This window comes from Dipteris shenzhenensis, chromosome 33 (assembly GCF_047967505.1).
Source record: "Dipteris shenzhenensis isolate YYH24624 ecotype China chromosome 33, Dip_SZ_1.0, whole genome shotgun sequence".
Lineage (NCBI taxonomy): Eukaryota > Viridiplantae > Streptophyta > Polypodiopsida > Gleicheniales > Dipteridaceae > Dipteris > Dipteris shenzhenensis.
Genome location: NC_141628.1, coordinates 12,389,670 through 12,405,088, shown reverse-complemented (window position 1 = coordinate 12,405,088; position 15,419 = coordinate 12,389,670). Strand labels below are relative to the sequence as shown.

The 15,419-nt window shown below is 45.6% G+C and overlaps 1 protein-coding gene across 3 annotated transcripts in view; it reads right to left on the bottom strand.

Moving 5' to 3' along the window:
* The window catches only part of SWAP70 (Pleckstrin homology (PH) domain-containing protein), a 40,142-nt gene extending 26,445 nt beyond the window's left edge, over positions 1–13,697 (bottom strand). For all 3 annotated transcript variants that reach the window (XM_087371876.1, XM_087371875.1, XM_087371877.1), the window contains exons 1-6: positions 13,559–13,697; positions 13,308–13,424; positions 12,547–12,608; positions 12,293–12,376; positions 12,125–12,156; positions 11,925–12,006 (exon numbers count right to left, since the gene is read on the bottom strand). In XM_087371876.1, the coding sequence (XP_087228002.1) occupies positions 11,925–12,006; positions 12,125–12,156; positions 12,293–12,376; positions 12,547–12,608; positions 13,308–13,424; positions 13,559–13,594 (413 nt within the window). In that variant the 5' untranslated portion in view covers positions 13,595–13,697. The remainder of the gene's footprint in view (positions 1–11,924; positions 12,007–12,124; positions 12,157–12,292; positions 12,377–12,546; positions 12,609–13,307; positions 13,425–13,558) is intronic.
* Positions 13,698–15,419: the final 1,722 nt, after the last annotated feature.

Sequence of the window (15,419 nt, the reverse complement as noted above, 5' to 3'; positions counted from 1 at the left end):
CCACAATCATTAACCGTTGCATGTTACATCGGTATCAGAGCTTTGGTCTATGATCCAGCTTGACTACCGTGAGTGCATGGTTGTGTTGAGATCCAGAAAGATAACATATACCTAGATGAGTCCAGGAACATGCCCAAACTCATCCTCTAAAAACACAACATAATGCAGTTTCAATCTCATAACAGTCACTCATAAGGTTGAAAACCATAAACTCCATCACACATAGCAGGGACTAGCTACTACGACATCCCCACTGACGTCATCAACGCCCAACAGTGGGTGTAGACCATAGTCTAAACATATGCTCTCACACATACAAATCCACACACCCACACATTCTTGAGCACCCATTTATACAAAATCTTCGTACTGAGTTTCTGTCAGCACTCAAGAGGTGAAGGGTAGACTCAACCATGACGAAGGCTAGCACTAAAGGAGAAGGCTAATCAAAAGGTAGTCCAAAATCTCTTCATTCAAGCTACAATTGCTTGTGAAGACTAAACGATTTCATTTTAGTCTCTCCCAAACGAGCATCTAAATCTAGCCGACACAAAGACGCAGTTTGAAGAAAAGGAAGAAGAAAGGCCTAATACAGTCAAATGAGTCTCAGATTTTGAAAATTTGCTCGTATTGATGTAAGAGGGATTACACGCATGGTGAGGCCATCCAATGCGCAAAGTAGGGCCTTGGCCAAGCAACAGCACAAACTAGATCAAGAGGCAATGCTGCTTCAGCACCAACAAATGTTGGCCACTATACAGACTAACATAAGCGCGTCAGTTCCACAGGCACACCAACCTCTACATCAACTAAGGTCACTCCCCCCACCCAATCCACTCCAAACTTCACCAAATACGACGGTAACTGTAACCACTTGACTATTTTGCACGTTTTTCATCGGTTCGCTGCTCATTTTTCAGTAGCACGAATTCAAGATGAGCAAGACAAAGTCCACCTCACAACCCCTCGTCACCCGGTGAGGCGGTTGGGTCGCAGCATTGGGCCAGTAGCCATACCACATATGTCACAAATTTCATTGGGGATACATATGTGTCCGATATTAAGTCTTGTTTTTTGCCACCCCAACATATGCTTAACCTAGAGGATCAATTCTCTCATCTATCCCAGAATGGCTTGCTTATGTTATTCTACTAGTAACGAGATAATCACACCAACAAAACAATTTGGTGTGTTTGAAGACAGCAAGCTGATAACTAGATGAATCCAAGAACATGCCCAAACTCATCCTCTAAACACACATAGTGCAATTTCAATATCATGATAGTCACTCGTAAGGTTGAAAACCATAAACTCCATCATAACAAGCTGAAGCAGGTCATCAAAGGATTGGCCTCCAGCATTCACTTCTCAGTACGAAATTTCGAACCGCTCACCTAGGAGCGTGTGCTTACCCTCCCTCAGAATTATGAAATGATCCTACCCCAGTAGCTCGAGACAGGTGCTAAAGCCCCACAGCAGCCCTCAAACCCAATAGGTAAAGGCCCACAACAGAACGACAATCGGTACCAGAAGAAGGATAACCAATAGTTGTCTGATCAAAAGGAGTAGTAAAAGCCCCAAATGATTTCATGTGAAATTCCAAACCAAGTACTACAAGAGTTTACTTACAACCTGATGAACATAAAAGATACCACATGACACATCAAAATTTCCATTGCCATCATATTGTAGGGCACAGCAAAAAAGATTGTCCAAAGTGGTTAGTCGAGAAGAAAAACACCGGATCTAACCTACCCCCAAACTAACTAAACCTAACCACAACCATGCTAATCTAACATAACCTATTAGGTGAGCCAACTAACCTAACTAAACCAAACGGACTAACCTAGAGTGAGTCTAATCTTAGAAATTAGAGAGATTAAGGTCTGCAAGCACGGAACGGCGACAAACAGCGACGGTGCACCATTGCAACTGACGGACGATGACGAAGATTGGTGGAGGCGGAGTTAAACCTTGCGCAACATGAGCATCAAACAGGGCACCGCCCTTTATTTTGTCGAATAGCATTAGTCGTCTAGAGGCTTGGTCTATGGGGATGGTGGCACACGGGAGTGGCGTTAAGCTGGTCCATGGGGCCGTAGGAGTAATGCCAAACGAGCAAGCTAATCGATTGAAGCGAGGATTATTGAAGTCGTCGATCCAGTGCAACCGAGAACTCAACAATTGCTCCATCAGTATTGGAGAACTAGTGCAGCTCCGTTGAGCAGCACCATGTACGTAGACATCTGACGCGTCCCTAAAGGCTGACGCAACTACGACAGCAAGACACCCTACAACCATCAACAACAGAGCGAAACACCACTCCTGACAAAATCCAACACTTGCTCGCCAAAGAGCCAAATAGATTCAAGCTGTGTCAGGGCATCGCTGATGTAAACCATCGTTGTGATGTTCTGCCTATGTTAGTCTCTCGATTCCAGTCGTTGCAGTTGTAGTGAGTCAGTCATGCGTTTAATCATGCATTCGGCATGCTTGTAGGCTAGATTGTTGCTTGCTTGCGTGTGTCCTTCAATTGTTCAAAGCTGCACTAGTTTGGTCCCTACTGCTTGACGGCTAAGGGGAATGATATTGAGCGATGGCAGGTGCAGTGGCAGTACACCAATGTCAAAATTCCTACCAAAATTCAACACTCAATTGGGATTCTCGCTAATATTCATCTGGTGCTTGGTTGGCAAGAATTCTATTTGATTGGGGCAAGCAAGGATTTGGAAAGGGAGGGTAAAGCAAAGGTGCCAAAACCGAGCCTCTCATATGTAGAAAAGCGGTAGGGGACAAATTGGAGAAAGGGTAATTGAGGAGAGGAAGGGAGAGAGAGGAAGGAGAGAGAAGAAGAGGTGGGAGAGAGAGAGAGAGAGAGAGAAAGAAAGTTGTATTAACGTCTTCAGGAGGCCTCACGAGTCTATGGGACAAGATACAAGATATATGTAACCCATACAAGCCACTATGGGCTGGCAAAGGGCACACTATGGCCTTTGTTGATTGCTAAATGACAAGAATGCAAAAAACCTAGTACAACTAGTACAAAACATAGTAGGAAAAAAAGGGCAATCAACTACTCAAAAGCAGAGCTCCAAGTACATGTGGAGGCTCTATATAGCCCGGCTCCTCGATGGCCCTCTGATGTGATGTAAAGAGCTCACGTATCTGTGTCTGTCGGGTTGTCTCCCGCGGTGGCGGGGGGCCTCTCCCAGCCTCAATCCGCAACTGATGGGACGCGACTCGTATCTATCCAATATCAATCTGTAAGGCGTGTGAAACTCTCCTATCCTCGAGGTACTGGGGCTTGAAGATGAGACCATGCTCCGATATCCTCAAAAAGTGGTCATGATAGAACTGGGTCTTAGTGGGGAACTCCTGATCCCCCCCCCAAGCCCGAGATGTGTGAAGCTGGAGAAGGTCTAATCGTATGATACGGTTAATCTCATCATGTGGAAGGAGCTCCGGTGGTGCATCCATGCTGTACTGAAAGGGGGGGAGCCTATCCATCTAGATACCATGGCTATCAAACCATGTGGACACTCACGCAAACCATGCTGTATCAAAGCCTCTCTCTGCCAGGCGTTGGGATGACTCGAGTGCCAATCTCAGTAATCTCCACTGAGGTAAGGCCCAAACTCTGTGGAGAAACACCACGGTCTGGAAGAGGGTGTCCACCTAGAGTGGTGTCATGGCAAACTCTGCATGTATGATTTGATGGGAAACTGAAGGCTTTTTCCAAATCACCCTGGATCCCATGATCACCTGTAGCCTCTCAAATTCCTTCCATTCAGTAGCTGAAAGGTCACTCCCCCAAAAAGGTGTTGCATACTTGGCGGTCGGTCTCACGAGAGTGTTAAAAAGCCAGCCCTTCATCGGTGGATCTTGGAAATGCACCTAGAAGCACTGTCTCTCTAATCGGGCCAGGGCCCCCTTCCCTCGTATAAGTAGTGCTCTGGCGGCATGGGTCATCATGAAGACTGATGCAATGAATAGGCCCCTAGCTACGTGTAAGACTGCACTATCTCCACTAGCTCCCCACGGTAAGTGAAACTATGTTGACATCGATGTTGATGAAGCACTACTTGGGATGTGTTGAAGATCATAACCTTGGTTTTCCCAAATTTGACTATCAGGTCCCTCTCTCTACAGAACATCTCCAAGGCCTCCAAGTGTTTCTGCAAACCCTCGGCTAAGGACGAAATGAGGACACCATCAAATTAGCCAATAGGGAGCCCTCTCCTCCTAGGCAATCAACAAAGGATGTGATCTCATCATATAAGACAGGGGACCCCATGATACTGGGAACTACCGCACTCTCATGATTGGTCACACTTCGGCTAAGATTTATGGATCGATACTAGAGAGGGCGATCGGTAGTTATACAGAGGATCATGGACAGTGGGCTCTTGTGGATGCGATCAACAAAGGATGTGATGTCATCAATGTATAGCCGAAGAGAGTCGGTGAGAGGGGGCCATCCTGCTTCACCCCAATGGTGCTCTCAACCCAATCTGTATCCCCCCAGGAACGCGGACTCGCCCACTTACGGACTCGTATAGACTCATCACTCCCTAGATCATGACCTTTGGGAGATGCAGCTCCTGTAATCGCCTGATTAGGCGAGAGCGAGGGACTGTGTCAAAAGCCTTTCGAAAGTTCACAAAGCAAGTGTAGACCTTCTCGCGTCTCAACTTCGCCTCCTCGATGATGGTTCTCAGGGTAAAAATATGGTCCAATGTCGAGTGTTGTCTCTAGAATCCTGCCTGCCCAAGAGCCTGCTGTCCATTATCCTCTATATAACTATTGATTACCCTCTCCAGTATCGATCCATAAATCTTAGCCAAAGTGTGACCAATCATGAGAGTGCAGTAGACACAGAGAGAGAGAGAGAGAGAGAGAGAGAGAGAGAGAGATGATATGATATGATTGTATTAAAGTCCTTTTGAGACCCTCCAGATCTATGGGACTGGTGACCACTCTTAAATTAAATAGTGGTCCATTACAACCATTGAAATAAAGGTCTCCCAAATCTTTCTACATTGTTAGGATTTGCTGGGCGATTTTCTGTAATAGTCCGAGAATTTTGCTGCAATGTTCCAAGATTTCTTTTAAGTAGCTTCCAAACTTGTGGGCTAGCTCTTCCAATAGATTCTTCATATTACAACTATTGTTGCCATGGTTGTCCCTTTTGTGTGCGTATGCTCGACATTTTAGGAGAGTATGTGCTGCTCATCTTCTACCTCCCCTATAGGGCAGATTTTTCATATCCTCTCCTCCCTTGGGATCTTGGTTCATATCCATCTACCCTTCTCCACTTCTAGATCATGTGCACTGGTCCTTATTTTGCATTAAAAATTCCTTTTCAAAGTTGAGATGTCCTCCCCAAGATATTTCTGCATTACATAGCTGTCCATCAGGTTGATTTCCCGTTTGTAGAATTGCATTTTTGTGCCTAGATCGTGCCATATTTCATTTTCAGCGTCACTAAGTCCCTGATTTCACATGATTCTTCAGGTATATCAGCCACCTTTATCCCCCATAGTTCCATCCACTCCTCCCCATCTTTGTACCAGCTCGTGGTCTTAGTGGCTTCCATTGCTTTATGTGGTATCCGGTGTTCTTAGCCTTGTTGAGAGAAAGAGGTTGGGAAAGAGAGAGAGTGTAGGCTGCAATGAGGACGAAGAAGGGAGAGTAGATAGGATTAAATGTCACATCAAAAGTGTACAATGAGTGGTGAATGGAGACTTATACAGTCCCTCCACATTTTCCACCTAAAGGGCCACTAAAGTAGCCCTTTTTCCCCCTTCATTACAAAAAAATCATCAACCTCCGTAGTGTTGATAGCTACACCTACGAGTCGAGCTATGAGGGTACTCCCTCCTGCTGGCCTAGCACTAGTCTGTCAAACTCCTGAGAGGCCCTCTCTTGTTGAGCATCAAGGCCAGTGGGACTCGAAACTGAGCCCACTATTCCTGAACACTCCTAATGAGATGGGGAAACGTGAGTCATGCCGACTAAAGCTGATGTGGCCCACGGAGTTGATGAGGAGGTTGGATGGATGGAAAACCATCACCCCTGTTGACTGCATCTCGGGTATCCCCTTGGGTGGAAGCCCCAACAGAACAAACTGTGGGAGCTAGACAGCCCCCTTGGGTGGTAGGTCTAAGATGTCTCCAAGGATGTAAGACCCATCACACACAGCTGTGAAACTATATGCTCCCCTGGTATAGCTGATCCGACTGACTTAGCTCCCTGGATAGAAGACCCATAGGAACTAACTGGATATGATGAAGCTGTTGGACAAGTGAAAGATCCATCCGACTTAACCGTACTGACTGAATGATCCCCTTGGGTGGGAACCCCAAGAGAAGAAGTTGCTATAATTGGATGATCCCCAAGGGTGGTACACCCAAGAGGCTCATCATCAGGGCATGCTCACTAAGCTAAGCTGGCCCGGAGGATGGAAGACCCCTGAGAGCTGGCTGCAATAACCCCATGGGTGGACGACCCTAAGGAACTGCATGTAGCTATTGTGGAAACTGAATGGTCCCCTAGATTGGTAGACCCAAGGGAAGCCACTGTCTGAGCTATTGCAAAATAGTCCGTTGAACAGTGCTTGGAGATGGAAGACTCCTGAGCAGATGAACGACCGGACCGCTTGCTAATGAAGAACTGCCTGTGGATACTGCAAAAGAATAGTCCACCATACTATGCCTAGGGTGCAAGACCCATGAGAGGATGATGGACTCACACTGGTAACTGCGTATGAGGAGAGGAGCTGTGAGCAGGCCATGAGAAACGGTTGGTGCTGTATGGCCACTCAAGGTCACACCGATGTTGGTAACATACATCATATTAGGCGCATGATGGTAGCATTCGTATGAGTTTTGACCAAACCACCATCAGAAGGGCTTTGAACTCAACATTTTTTATTATGGCTTAAATTCATTGCATGGCTTTAAGATATTCTTCCTCGGCCTTTGATTTCAGCAATTCCGATGTCCAGGAGATCTGGTGAGGTGGTGACCTCTATGTGGTCTACATCAATTCAGCCACAACAATGATACCCACGGCCTTGCTATAGCAACAACAAGAGATTTTCCTCAGATTGAGTCTTCTTCTATCCTTAGATCATTGTATTGAGCTTATCCCTGGCACAACATCAGCTAGCAAGCATCCCTACCATGTTAGCGAGATGATGGGGGAGGAGCGGAGCGGAGTGGCTTCATTAGACCAAGCAACTCGTCTGTCACATGCACCAAGGTCAAGCCTATGTGGCAGTGACAACAACTGACTGCCTAGGCACTCTCAACCCACTCCAGGTCGGCCCTTAGGGCTGAGCAAACTGCTAGACCAGGCCAGCCAACCAGCTGACTGGCTGGTCGGCCAAATAGGGCTGGTTGGGTTGGCCAGAACAGGCCCTTTCAGCCCCTATATAAAGGGGGGCTTGCCCCTCATTTCAGCACTCAGCTCCCAGCCTCTAGCAGCGCTTTCAGCCAGCGAGGTTTGGGCTCCTATTTCCACAACATAGCTCCATCTCCTACATGTCGCAATTAAGGGAGTGGTCTCAACACAGTTTTGTATGCCGATTTGGAAATCATGTATAAACAAAGTACCACTAGTCCGGGTAGGCACATGATACAAAATTAGGAAATATCCCAAATATGCTCCCTCGTCTCCTAACTGAGTTCCCATTCCTTGTATAAACAAAGTACCACTAGTCCGGGTAGGCACATGATACAAAATTAGGAAATATCCCAAATATGCTCCCTCGTCTCCTAGCTGAGTTCCCATTCCTAAGCTTTGTTGCCAAGACTCCCTCCAACCTAACTCAGATGAGAAGGAACCATACTGCTCTGATACCAATGTAACATGTGGGGACTAGCTGTGCGGAAATTAGATGAACATACAAGAAAGAACTCAAGCATGAAAAATACTAGAGATCTGCCTAACTATAGTACACTAGTACCTACCCCGGACCAGCAATAGTACCATACTCCATTAGCCTCTCCCTCCCTTTCTTCATCGCGCATCGGGTTGGCTCCTATCTTCACCCGTATGCATTTACACCTCGTATGGCAAGGTTAGGGGGATTTTTTTTCCCTTTGGCAGTCATTGTTGCAGAAGTTGATGGGTCTACCAATCTTCCATCGTGGACCCGTCCAGTAGGGCAGCTCTCAAGCAAGCGTTCAAGGAGCAAGATCATCTCCTTGAGCAAAATCGGCTCTTTTTTTAGCAGCCCTAGTAGGAACAGAAGACAAAGGAGGATGCAATGACATTGGGCCATTTCCGGCTTCTGTTGGAACAGCATACTTGGCCGCACATCGATCCAAACATCGTGCCGACTTGGCAACATATGAGGACCAGCGCAAGCAAGACTGAGAGCAGATGCTTTTGGCCGCTTGTCAATCCACTATGAAATCTTCTAAGTGACTCAAGTGACCTTCATGCTACTCTCCACCTGCAATCCCAAGAATGCGGCCATTCAAGGCGATGGTGCCCATCGAAGAGAGTCAATCAGGCCTGCTTGGTGGCTTTGGTGAAGATAATGTCCTCGGAACTCCTAGAATCTAAAAATGTGTGAGGCTATCCCCTCCGCTGATCTTCAATGCCCTCAATGACAAAGAACGTCCTCTCAGTGGGACTTAAAACCAACTAGGGTTGTCGTCTTTGCTTGGAGATTCTTGAAGTGAGGACAATCCTACTTTTGTGGCCCTAGACGTAACAGTAGAAACAATCCTTGTCCTTTAGGTAAGTCAATCGCGTTGTAATCCAAGAAGCCACCATTGTCACAAGGACGTGAATTTCTAAGCTTTAGGAATTTCGGTGACTACCCTAGCCTCCAACTGATTAAAACATCCCAAAGACCACTTCAATGCAATTAATTCCATGGGCCACGGCAAGGGATTGAAGGTTAGAGAGGGGTGAAAATCCCTTTCGCTAAAAATAGCTCCAAGAACAAGCTAGCTTGTGGGACAAGGCAAAAAGTTGAAATTTGCTTTGAAGCTTGTTTTCCCAACCAAAGAAGAACAAGGAGAGGCAAGTCACATGCTGGGAAAGTCACATTGCCTTGCTGATCTTCGACTACCAAGATAGTCTGTGGGCTAGTGGGCTGCCAGGGCTGCCACAAGCTTAAAAACAAATTCGTTTTTGTGCCAGGAGCCTCTAGAGCAGCTCGTTTTTGGTGCATTCCCGCTGTTCATGCCTTCCCAGAGCCCCAAATCTGATTCGCACTTCTTCTAGGAGCCTTCTAGGCCATGCGCCTATCAAAATCACACTTTTCCAGGCAGTTTGGAGCTTCTAGGCATTTGCTTCCAGGCGGGAGGATTTGCTGAGTCTCACCTGTCAGAGGTTTTCCAGGGCTGCCAGACCTGATTTTGCTGTTCCAGATCCACTTCTCACCAGACATGTCGCTTTCAGAAATTCGCACCTGTTTGAGCTGCTCTGGGCCTCCAAAAATTGGACGAAATCTTTGTTGCAGGCTTCCGGGGTGCCAAATTGGTACCAGATCCATTTCGCCTTTCAGGATTGGACTGCCAGGGGCCAGAAGGGTGCCAAGAGGAAATTGTTTATTGCTGTTTTTCACCTTTCCAGGGCTGTTGCTGCTGATTTCGACCGCCAGACAGCTTGAGGCTGCTCCAGATCAATTCGCCTTTTTGCATGCTGCTGCTCCACGGTTTCTAGGGCCCTCTGATCGGTTGTTTGCCTCCCAGAAGCTCTACAGTTATCTCAGAACCTTCATAGTCTCTTGCCTTGCTGGAGCTAACCTTTGTGTAAGCCAAGAACAGCCACGGCCAGCTGGTTTGATGGCCTCTACCCTGCCAAGACTCCTTTGGAGCTGCCAGGCTAAAACTCATCAGCCAAATACATACAAAAAGTCGCTATGGAATGTTGAACAGGACTGGAATGCCTTTCTGAGACTGTTTGTGTAGCAAGACAGAAGTGCTTGTGAATGGATTATTCAATTGGCTGTTTTTTGTTGGACTATAATTGTTTGCAAAGCAAGACAGAAGTCCCTATGAACGGATTATTCAGTTGGCTGTTTTGGGTCAGATGCACAGGAGTGCTTTTACTATATTTTTAATGCCTTCTAAATAAAAGATAAACAAATACCGAAAGGGGTGCTAAATTTTAGGGCCAATCTGGTGTCTAGTGCAGGCAAGGGCAATCTAGCTCCTAAATATTGAGCCTATAATTATTTGGTGTGTTGTGGATATTTTTCTTTATGGCTAAAAGTTAAGTATTTGCTGGTTGTTATCTGTTCACTGCCCTTTGGATTTCCTGAAGGCGGTTTTAACCATAGTCGTTGCTATCTTTTGTCGTCAGCTCTTCATAGGCTTCTCATTCCCAGGTTTCTTCCCACTGTAGGAATCTTTGCAACCTCTCCATGCTTGGTAATGTGTACTAATAACTATTTCAGAAATACTTCTTATTCATAGGATGTTGGCCTTCAATTGTACAAAAAACGTGGGTATGCCATCATTCTAATCTTCTATTTGGATAAATTAGTAATGTCATGTCACAATGACACCTCATCAACCAAGTCTAGCATGAGCATTCATTACAGAAATTATATTTCTTGCATTACTTGCTTAGGATATCATAAACTTGGAGACTAACAAAGTCCTCCATGGACTGCACCGGATGCACCGAGAGAGCTAGAGGATACTTTGTGCAGTTTATTATATTGGATTGATAGATTCAGTGATTCGTTCAATTGATTGTCACTAATGTGATTCCGTCTTGAGTGCAGGTGATGGGATATACAACGAGGATTGGAGGCAATGTGTGGATACCAATTGAGATGTTGCACAATGCAAAAATGTGGCCATGGACTAGGTTTTGTATTTACATTGTTATTCTATGCCATGAGCGATGTTTTCTTATGAGGGGACAAAAATCATTTTTTATAAGTAAAGCCCCATAGAGCTATGTAAAAGTACCACTTTTATTTGTGGACAAATGCACCACTAATCATTTGATAGAGAGTGTTGCTCTTTGGAGGAATGTCAGAAAATTAAGTCGAGGAAGACCAAACACCCGCTAGTCTTTCGAAGAGTGATAAAGAGCTTCTCACCAGCACAATTCAAGGCTAGGGCTCTGTTTATGGAAGATAAAGACTATTCAATACCTTTCTCCTCCTTTGGAATACCATTTTTTTCTCACAATTCGTGGCAATTCAAAGGGCGGAGCTGAGTGAGTGTGGTGAAACATGGTAATATCAGCTCCAAGTTTTGACTTCAATCCAGCTATATATTCTGATCCTTCTCATAGACTTTTTCTAATGTTTGTAACTATATTGCCTTGCATGAAGCACTTTTCACCTGTGTAGTTGCCTTTGATACAGCCTTGCTAGGTTGCTTCCTATAATAAAGCACCACTACCCAACCTGCTTGGTGTAGATCAGCGATCATCTATGATATTGGCAGAGTATGCATCAATGTACCTACTCATCATTCTTCTTCATCGAGCCCTTCCATTGTGTGAGAATTGTCTTCCCCTTGTTCTTTCACAAAGTGCCCTTGCTTCTAGCCAAAGTCATGACTTCGCTCTCCCTCACATTGGGAGCCTTTCAAAAACATGAACAAGAAATCCTTTATCCTAGAAAAAAACATCATAATGGCACTACAAAAAAGGAAGTGGAAAACACGTACAGTCATCATGTACATTTTCCAGCCAGCCAATCTCAGATTAGGTGTCATGCACATCTAGAAACAGAACTCTAATGCAAATGTGAAACATGGCAACAAACAGTGTAACTATAATCAGCAAATGAACTAAGCCTTATAAGGTTTGAAGAGACTCCATTGAAGGCAGGAACAAAGAGAGACAAAAAAGTAGACAGCATGGAGGAAAGAATAGAAAGAGGGTTCTGACAAAACAACTTTATAATTCATCCACAAGGACCGATATCGACAACTTACTGGAGGGTTGAAACCCATGCTCTTGCAGCCCCTGGCGTCTCTGCACATAAAAAATATTCCTTTTTCCCCAATGTTTCAATATCTGGCATATCCTAAGCTTAAGGATAGCTACCCCTTCCCACAGATCACAAAATTCCATTAAAATTTACAAGATTGATTGACAAAAAAGCAGAAGACATGCATGAGCATCTGAAGGATACAGATACAGCATCCATCATACTTTGGTACACCCCTGCACAAGACAAGTACAAGAAGAATAATGAGCAGCGTAGCCATGTAAAATTACAATGCGATTAAGTCCAGGAGACTAAAGATCATGAACACTCAGAAAAATTCAATCATAGGCACAGGGGAAAAAGTTGGCTTACTGAAAATTGATCGGAGAGACAGTAATAGTGCTACTGGCATCAAAATGAAGCAATCCCTTTAGCACAGTGTCACCCCTCTCAACCCTTATAAACATCAATATGAACACATAAGCCAACCCATGTTCACTTTTTTTTTTTGTGTGTGTGGGGCCCCCCCAACACACACACAACTCGTATATATTAAAGTATACACAAGAAGACAAAATTTGCAACAGCTCAAATAAAAACACGTCATGGTCTAGAGTCAGCCCAACCTATACTCCATCTTCCCAGTCGTTGGATCCAAGGTGAACCAACGTTGATTCCATTTGCGAAGCTGCACAAAACACAAAAGTTCCATCTTACTCAATTCTCAAGAGTCAATACAAACATATTACCAAATATTGCGGACACGTTGCCTGAATAACTTTTGCAATAAGTTCATCATGCAACATACATTTATATTCTTTTTGGGTTTTTTTCCCTTTGCCCAATAAATGATGTGGAAAGTGCTAAGAAATATGATAGCTCCTGGCACGTCAGGGACAGTGCTAAAATACTACACTGCTTAAAGAATCGGATAAATAGACGAGCCTCGACAGTAACAGAATAAAACGGTAAGGTGTCATGAGACTTTGGACGCTCTGCAGTTGGGAATCAGCTTCGCCAGGACAAAGTTCTCAAGCACTCAATAGGCGCTCCTGGCAAAAATAGATAGTGTTGCCTTTTACCGAATATCGGTATGACCCTGAATTTGCTTATGTGATGTAGTCATATGTGGTCGCCGATCCTCCTTTAAGTTTTTATTGTTCATTAGTTCTATTGCGTTCAGACATATACGACAATTATGAACTCCAAGTAACAGCATCACTTCCCAAACAGATACCCCACAATTTCGTTGGACGTTAAACATGAATGGCAGAGTTCTACTTTAGACCGGCAGAACCTCTGTACCTTGCAAGACTAGCGCAGGGCATAGTTCCAACTTCCAATAGAGATCTGGGGTCTGCAAAAACGAGACCAGAAGATCACTTACGGTTTCCGATCGCTTAAGAAGGGACCCCTGCAGCAGAAACCTTCCAGACGTGGTCAACTGCTTCTTGATTCTCTCGAGGCTTGCCTTGGTGCTCTCAAGGGGGCTCTGCGGCCCATCCTGGAAAGGAAAGGCAGGAGCGCAAGGCAAAGATCAGGAAAGCAGCAAAAGGGGCAAGCAAAGCCGCGAATTTGAGCAGCTGAGCAGGAAAAATCAGATTGTGGAGCTGGAAAACAAGACGGAAAAATGCTTACAGAGGGAGGAAGGGGGTCGATAGTAGCATGAGCCATGGCGATATGCTTGGAAGAGAAGGATAGCCGGCTACTCACTGCTCAGACTACTTGGAGTCAATGAACCAATGGGGCTCGTGAGGACCATGAGTATCACGTGTTATGCCCCTCTCAAATATTAAAAATATTGTACTTGGGTGTTTACACACTTGCCCACCCGTGGGCTCGCCAAGGCTTAGGGACAGGCAAGATTGCCCACCCATACCCCGCCCACGATTCAGATGCATTATGGCATCTTGGGCGCCCATAGTGTGTAAACACCCTTAGACTTGCCCCCCAGACCCTGATGTTTTGTTTTGAGAGCCGGCTTTGCTGTGTGAGGCTTACACCCACGAGACATGTCATGGAGAACTCTTTCCCCCCAACTTATTTATTCGGCGCCACCTCAAGTGTGGACCCTACAGAACATAACACCAAAGAGCGGAGAAGATACCAGGGCCCTGACAAACCTAGGCATGCGGGACTTGCCTTCGACCCCCGGGCCTCCAGCTCACCACGCTAAAACTCCATAAACTGATCATGGACGGGCAAGTTTGCCTACCCACGACCCTGTTGCATTCATTCCATGCACATTGGGTGCACATGGACACTTGTTTCTGCATAGCCTACATGTGCGCATTGCCTGCAATGATGACTGACGGAGAGACCATGGTGCCAACGATTTTGGTTCAACTCGTTTGGCCACCCAAGTGCTAGATGCACTGCAAAGGATGCATAATTTCATAGGATGTTAAGAGCCTATCAGCGGCAAAGTTTCCTTCCCGTCATTCTAATTCCCTATCAGTCTACCCTTCCTACAGCGCGTCTACAACTTTGTCCTTTCCAAACTTTGTGGCCCAAATGGTGATGCCTGTCATGCCACCCTCCCCCAGCAAGAACCTCTTATCAGTTGGGCAAATGATAGAACACAGCTATTGAGTCATCTTTGATTGAGATGAATGCACAATTAGAGACAAATCTAGAGGTTTTTAGCTAGTGGGAAAAGCAATTAATGAAGGACGCTTGAGACTACTAGCTTCAGTACCAAATTCGCATGCCATCTGAGCTCAACATCAACCACTACCGATGCCACTTTCTGAATTGGACTCTTGACCCTATCTATTATTACAAAAAATCGTTGCATCGGGATGTAGATTTTAGATATCTTTTCTATTCAAATTTTCCCAGGATTTTGTCTAGAGGGAGCTTCCTCAAAAGGTGCCTAGATGGGCACCACATTCGCATCGCATGGAAACTAGCTGTTAGTGGAGTCCCATCTTTGGATTTGGAAGCCCGTTGTTTTGGCACATGTTAGGCTTCATTTTACCACTCGACCACTCATTCCTCCACTAGCGGAGTGTGTGTGGCACAGGGGACAAGGTAACAGGAGGTGAGTCCGTGAGGAGTTCGAGAGGCAAGAGGGGGGGGGTGGCTGGAAGTAGTGCCCGAGGTGAAGGGGAGGTGCCTGCATGGCAACATTGACTACAGGGTGTGCTCAATGCACAATGGTTGAGGGTAGGTGGTGCCTTAAGCTAGCGGTTCTACATAGCATGCAAGGCCATGAGGGGGAAAGTTTGAGGGAGGGGTGAAAATCAAGTGAGTTGCGTGAGGCACAACAGATGAAGGTGGCAATTGGGAGGGTGTAGGCGCCTGAGGCAAAGGTAGTGGTGGATGAGTGTGCCTCAAGTTGTGCAATAGTTTAGTGGTGGTAGCGCACGCTCATGCAACATGGTGAGTTTACAATGACATGGAGTTCAAGGGCGGATGTCGATTTTGGTGAATAGCATGATTACAATGAGAGAGCACTAATTTTGGAAATAGGCGACACGTGTGGAGCGACGCTCGA